Source organism: Glycine max, chromosome 5 (genome assembly GCF_000004515.6).
Source record: "Glycine max cultivar Williams 82 chromosome 5, Glycine_max_v4.0, whole genome shotgun sequence".
NCBI lineage: Eukaryota > Viridiplantae > Streptophyta > Magnoliopsida > Fabales > Fabaceae > Glycine > Glycine max.
The window spans coordinates 6,979,038-6,985,037 of record NC_038241.2 but is presented as its reverse complement, the minus strand read 5'-3'; the positions used below and the strand labels follow the sequence as shown (position 1 = coordinate 6,985,037).

Genomic DNA, 6,000 nt, shown 5'->3' with positions numbered 1-6,000 from the left:
TATTGAATGTTTGCTTTAATGGTCTTAGACAATTAACTTTGATCAACATTGTATTAGACAATTTTGATCAAGGTGGATAAAAACTAAACCAAATATTGGAACTAGCTATAAAAGAGAGCAACTTTGATCAACATTGTATTAGACAATTAACTTTAAAAAAACATGATATAGCATGAAAGCATCTTAGCATAACAAATGTAATACAAGGGCAATCCAATTAAAATATGTTAAAAATAGATAAAAATCTACACATAAATAAAATTTCTAAATTTCTAAATTTCTAAATTTGCAAATCATGGTTAAGACTATAGGATTAGGCCGTGCATTAGGTAGGGTTGGTGCCATAGGTCTGGGGAGAGGAGGGGATGGTGATGATACTGATGGTGCTCCCCAGCGCCAAAGGCCGACCGCATCAGCACGCAGGCGACGGGTACCAGTCATTCTTGACGATGATGTTTCTGTGGTACCTGCGGACTCGCCTGCGGTACTAGAGGCAGAGGCTGTTGTAGTTGGGGATGAGTGATGTGATCCTGACTAGGAACATATCGCTTGATACAGGCTACGGAGATTTGGATGACGCCACTTCCAGTGAAGGAAGATAAGTCAGGGTAGACGCCACAAGGATTACCTTGATAAGTCTGAAATTTGTTCAACAAGGAATCCAGAGAGAAGCTCTCACCAAATTTTATGAAAATGCCAAAAGTTCCTTTATTGAAAACAAAAACCAATACTTATAGTGTATCTGAACAAAAAGATAAAAATAGACATGAGCCTTCTAAACAGTTTGGGCCAAAATTACAATAAATAAAAATTATAACTAAAAAACATATTTAACTTGGACCTTCAAATTAGTTTGGGCCTTCAGCAACAATTAATAGTCTTGGTAGTGCCTCTGCCTCTGGGCCTTCATCTTTCTCCACTTGGGCCTTCAATCATCATCAATGGCAGCTATACAAATGACCAGCCTTGTCTCTATGACGTGTTGGGCCTGTTTAAGTCTGCCTCTGGTCATGGGTCCTTCAAGTGCTTCATGGTCCTTGCCCTTAGTTGTGTCCTCATCACTGTGTTGGGCCTGTTTAAGTCTGCCTCTGGTCATGGGCCCTTCAAGTGCTTCATGGTCCTTGCCCTTAGTTGTGTCCTCATCAATGAGCCCATGGTAGATGCTGCCGCACAAGACACCGGTGCAGAGACTGACGCACAGGATACCGGTGCAGAGACTGACGGGGACGAGTCTGTGGGATTTCCTGGTGGACCCAAGGACCCATCAGTGCTTACAGAGTATGCTGACCATGTTGCGGGCAGTATATGGTCTGGACAGGTATTTATAAGATTAAAGTTAGTTAACTTTTATTTTTTTTTAGTTTTTGGTTACTGATTGAAGTTATTTGAACAAATTGTGTGTTCCTTTGTACTTCAATTCAGAAACGTTCTGAGTTGAAGTTATGCTCCCATGGGAGGAAGGTGCATAAATTGGGCAGGCCTGTTCCTGTAATTGAGGACATGGTTATTGGGACAAGATTAAATCCTTTGATCGCGTGTTCGATAGACACCGGTGATCGAGGACTTATATCCTCCTTTGTGGAGAGGTGACACCAGGAGACTTCTAGTTTCCATCTTCCTGTGGGGAAGGTGTCGATCACGCTGGACGACATCGTGTCTCTTCTCCATTTGCCTATCATTGGCGCATTCCATGACTTCCAGCCTCTGCGCACCGACGAGGTGGTGGTGTTGTTGGTTGAGTTACTGATGGTCTTAGCAGAGGTGGTCTTGGCCGAGAGAGGCCAATATGGTGTACCATATGTACGCCTGCAGTTGCTGCAAAACATATACCAGCGCAGATGTCAGACGCAGCACTGGACAGTTGTCGCTCGCGCTTATCTTCTATATCTTTTGGGTCTCACACTTACAGGCGTTCCATGACCTCACTCTTGTTGGGAGGTATGCATGGGGAGCTGCTGGCCTCGTCCATATGTACGATCAACTTAATGATGCCAGCCTCAGCACCAGCCAACAGCTTGTTGGTTACATCACCTTGTTACAGGTAATTAACATGTATTTCATAATTTATTTACAACAATGTTTTAATGAGTGTATATTTAATTAACGTGTATGATTTTCGTGTAAACCCTGTAGTGTTAGATATACGAGCACTTTTCGTCAGTTGCAGAGTGCAATGCTGATCCGGACTATGATGAGGTGTCACCATGTGCGTGTCGATGCATTGCGACGAAGAAGACTGTGAAGAAGGTATCTACAGCGACGTACAGGCAGCGCCTGGATCGTCTGAGGATCCCAAATGTTTGCTGGATGTCATATGCGAAGCACCGACCTGTGCAGGACTTTCATCCAATTTCGTGCTTCTCGGGACAGCTCCCTTGGGGGCCTGTTGTTGTCAGATACAGACCAGAGAGGGTTATGCGTCAGTTCGGTTACGTCCAGTGCATTCCTACACAACCTGTCCATTCATAGGTGTCATATGATGACGTGGATGATACTTGGACGCACTACTCAGACCATCTGGCGGCAGCAGGTGATCTATGTGTTGTGTCAGGTTAGTGTGTGCCTGACTACATGGACTGGTTCTTCGTCATATCATATCCATTCATGACTGTGCCACAGACGGTTCCTCCTCGAGATGCATATGCGACGCAGCCCAGTCATATCCCTCATGAGGTAGCACTGGCATCGACACATGCGGATCCTGATGCGAACGAGCCTGGACATGCAGTGGTAAGTGTTACTATTTGGTTAGATGTATGTCATTTACTTCAATTATTTTAATACTAATTTGTACAATTCGTTTGTTTTCTATTTAACAAGAGGCTTGTCATGTGATCGTGGAGGCGTTGGAGCAGCATCTAAATGCGCCAGGCACATCCACACATGAAGAGGTCATCCAAAAATGTCTCAGGATTGCCAAGGGTGTCACAGAAGACGTGAGGTCTCGACGTAGGCGCCGCACGGATCAACAATAGTTTATTCACCCTTTAGATATCATTAGTTTTTGACGATGTATTTGACTTAACATTTTGTATATTTTAAGTTATTTTGATTAATAATATTAGTTTATAATATTAGGGTTATTTTGTCAATTATGTTTAAATTACTTGATCCAAAATTTATACCAAATTCATTCGAAATTCATCGACATATTATGAATGGAAGTAAGTAAATTAAAAATGTTAAACTAATATTACAAATGTCATTTAAAATTAAGTTTTAATAAAGTTAAACTTTTTTAAAAAAACTCAGTCTCCTACGAATCAAGTTGATCCGTATAATACTTGCAGATCAAGTTGATCCGTGGAAAACTCACGGATCAAGTTGATCCGTGTAATGCTTGCGGATCAAGTTGATCCGTGTTTGATCCACCTATGTCTCACGGATCAAGTTGATCCGCAGGAGTCTTTCCACGGATCAACTTGATCCGCACAATGAAACATTGAAGGGATATTTCTGGCATTTTTAAGTGATGTTGGGTACACCAGTAATAACGCTAAGTGCACCTAGCAACACCCTTTTTATATTCCTCCTACGAGTAATTTCCATTATGGTATAATTCGATAGGGAGTCAAGAGCTATATAAAGTATTAAACTATAATAAAATAGGATGGATATTGTGCCTTAATGGTAAGGAGAGGCTAATTTTGGGAGAAGAAAGGGTTAAATATCATAATACTAATTAAAGTATTTTTTTTACAATATTACTAATTAAAGTCAAGTCAAGAGGTTTACTGATTTAGTATAATTTATTAATTTATGGTAATCACAAAGACAAAACGCTTTATTTCATTACCTGATCTTCCCGTACACGTGAGATCTTAAATATTCATTTTTTGCATCTTGTGGTAACTGTGATGCACTATTAATTTCATGTGGGCAATCGTCAAAACTCAAAACTAGTGACGAGGGTCAGATCTACGGGATATTTAGATTAAAGTTGATTAATACTGTATTAATTTGATTGGGAGTTCGGGTTAGATCAATTTTTCCAAAAAAAGAAATCATAGTTCAAACCGAATCAACTTGGTTATATTAGAGTTAGATTGAGTTGGGTAATTGAGTCTATAGATAAATTAAAAAAAATAGAACAAATAAGAAACAAAAAATAATAATAAAAGAAAAGAAAATTGATAAATAATTTTAAAAGTCAAAATTATAACTTATACAACATTTTTTTTAAATAGTATAACTTTGGGTTGGTCCGATGAAGTCAATTTTTTATATATTTGGATCCAACATCCGAATTGCTATCATCGAATTTACAATGTTAAAATTTAAACCAAGGTGATAGTAAAACCAATTCAAAAGTTTCCCTTCAATTTAATTTGAAATTATGACATTGTATCCACGCACACGAGTGCCTACCCCAGCTAAGAAAATGGGAAAAGTGTAGGAGAGGCAAGGTCCACCACCTTACAGTTCAAGTGCGCATTAATGTTTCTTATCTGTGACTGTGATCTTCCCATCGGTCTATTTCAATTCAAGTCTCACATTCACATTACACTATAGTAGTGTGGATGACAAGAATGCTTCCTTTTGAATGACGTTGGCATCAGGGTATTGTAACATATATATTATTTGGATATGAAATAAGAATTTAGAAAAATAAAATGTGAATAAATTTTTTTATTTAATCAAAAAATAAAAAATAACTTATTTTTTTTCTCTTTTTTGAAAAAAAAACCTTCATTTCCTTTCCTCTTCACACCAAAGAGAGAGAGAGAGAGGATAGTTTGTAAGGGGTCTTCAAAATCAAACCAACCGTTTGTAAACCACCAAACTGATGCAAAAATCCAAAAATTGCAAAAATAAAAAATCTAAAAAATGACATGTTTTTTTAAGTTAGATTTGATTTTCAGATCTTATTATAAAAAATCTAATCAAACTGAATAGATCACATATTATAATTATATTGATTTTTATCATGATAATTAATGAAATATTAAATAATCTATTAGTTTTTCTTTGCTTTATAATGTATATTTTACTTTCATATTGATAATTGTTATGCATTCATAATTTGTATATTTAAATTACATAGCAATTATCTACTTTCCTCTCTTTTAATGCTTCTTTTGAGTTAAAAAGTTAGAAATTTAGTTTCTTCTAAGTTTTTATCCCATAGATGCTAAAGTTAGTTAATTTACCGTGTTTTGGATATTTTTTTTTTTGTAGAAAGTGGCATAGTAGGAGGCATGTAAGATGGTTGAAGAACTAGAGCAGTACGCTAAGCGCAAATGCCCTACTCAGCACGAGGAGTTATACTCAGCGTGAGAAGTCAACTTGAAAACCAAATGTCACGTGCAAGCGCGCATCTGGTGGCTTAGCGCGTGGTCACTTAAGCCAATTAAACTTTGCATGTGCGCTTAGTGCGCGCATGCAGGCTTAGTGCATAATCAATATCAAAAAATATGTTTGTGCATCATTTTGAAGATAAAAAGAGGGGATCACTGGGCTATTTTGTTTTTATCACCTAAAAACAAAGCTAAGGCACGAAGGGAAGAAGATCTCACTCATTTGGAGCATCATTCCTCCCATTTTCTTCCACTTTCTTCCATTTCTCTTGCCTCCTTTTGTATTTGTAAGCCTCTCATGACAATAAAAGGTTAAACCACCCATTATTGGGAGCTTAACAACCAAATACTCTTAATGTAATGATTCTCACTATTTATTTAATATTATTTTGATATTATTGTTTCTTTTCTGAGTTTATTGTCATGTTTGTGCCTTGATCATCCATGCACATGTAATGTTATAAGGTTTATTCATTGAAATATGTTTACATCCTAAGAACTTGAAAAAATCATCTAAGTAATCCATATCTAGAGATAAAATAATATTATTTAGCCTGAATTATGCATCTTTATTCTTAAAGCAAATTATTTGACGTAGCTCTTATGAGATTATGAGTGAAATTAAGTAATTTAAACAATTTCACATGACGAATCATGATTAGAGTAGGTTAGTGGATGAAGGTAATATTCAACATAATGTTAA

The 6,000-nt window shown here is 37.1% G+C and overlaps 1 protein-coding gene across 1 annotated transcript; it reads left to right on the top strand.

Annotated features, from left to right (window-relative positions):
- The first annotated feature begins 1,153 nt into the window (after positions 1-1,153).
- LOC102669349 (protein MAIN-LIKE 2-like) lies at positions 1,154-2,469 on the top strand. Its single transcript, XM_006580604.1, has 5 exons — positions 1,154-1,318; positions 1,423-1,503; positions 1,597-1,800; positions 1,910-2,041; positions 2,140-2,469. The coding sequence occupies exons 1-5, from the start codon at positions 1,154-1,156 to the stop codon at positions 2,467-2,469; spliced, it is 912 nt and encodes a 303-aa protein (XP_006580667.1).
- Positions 2,470-6,000: the final 3,531 nt, after the last annotated feature.

Coding starts and splice junctions, on each gene's coding strand:
- LOC102669349 (XM_006580604.1), top strand. CDS start 1,154: ATGGTAGATGCTGCCGCACAAGACACCGGTGCAGAGACTGACGCACAG. Junction 1,319..1,422: donor GCAGTATATGGTCTGGACAG/GTATTTATAAGA, acceptor ACTTCAATTCAG/AAACGTTCTGAGTTGAAGTT. Junction 1,801..1,909: donor GCCAATATGGTGTACCATAT/GTACGCCTGCAG, acceptor TCACACTTACAG/GCGTTCCATGACCTCACTCT.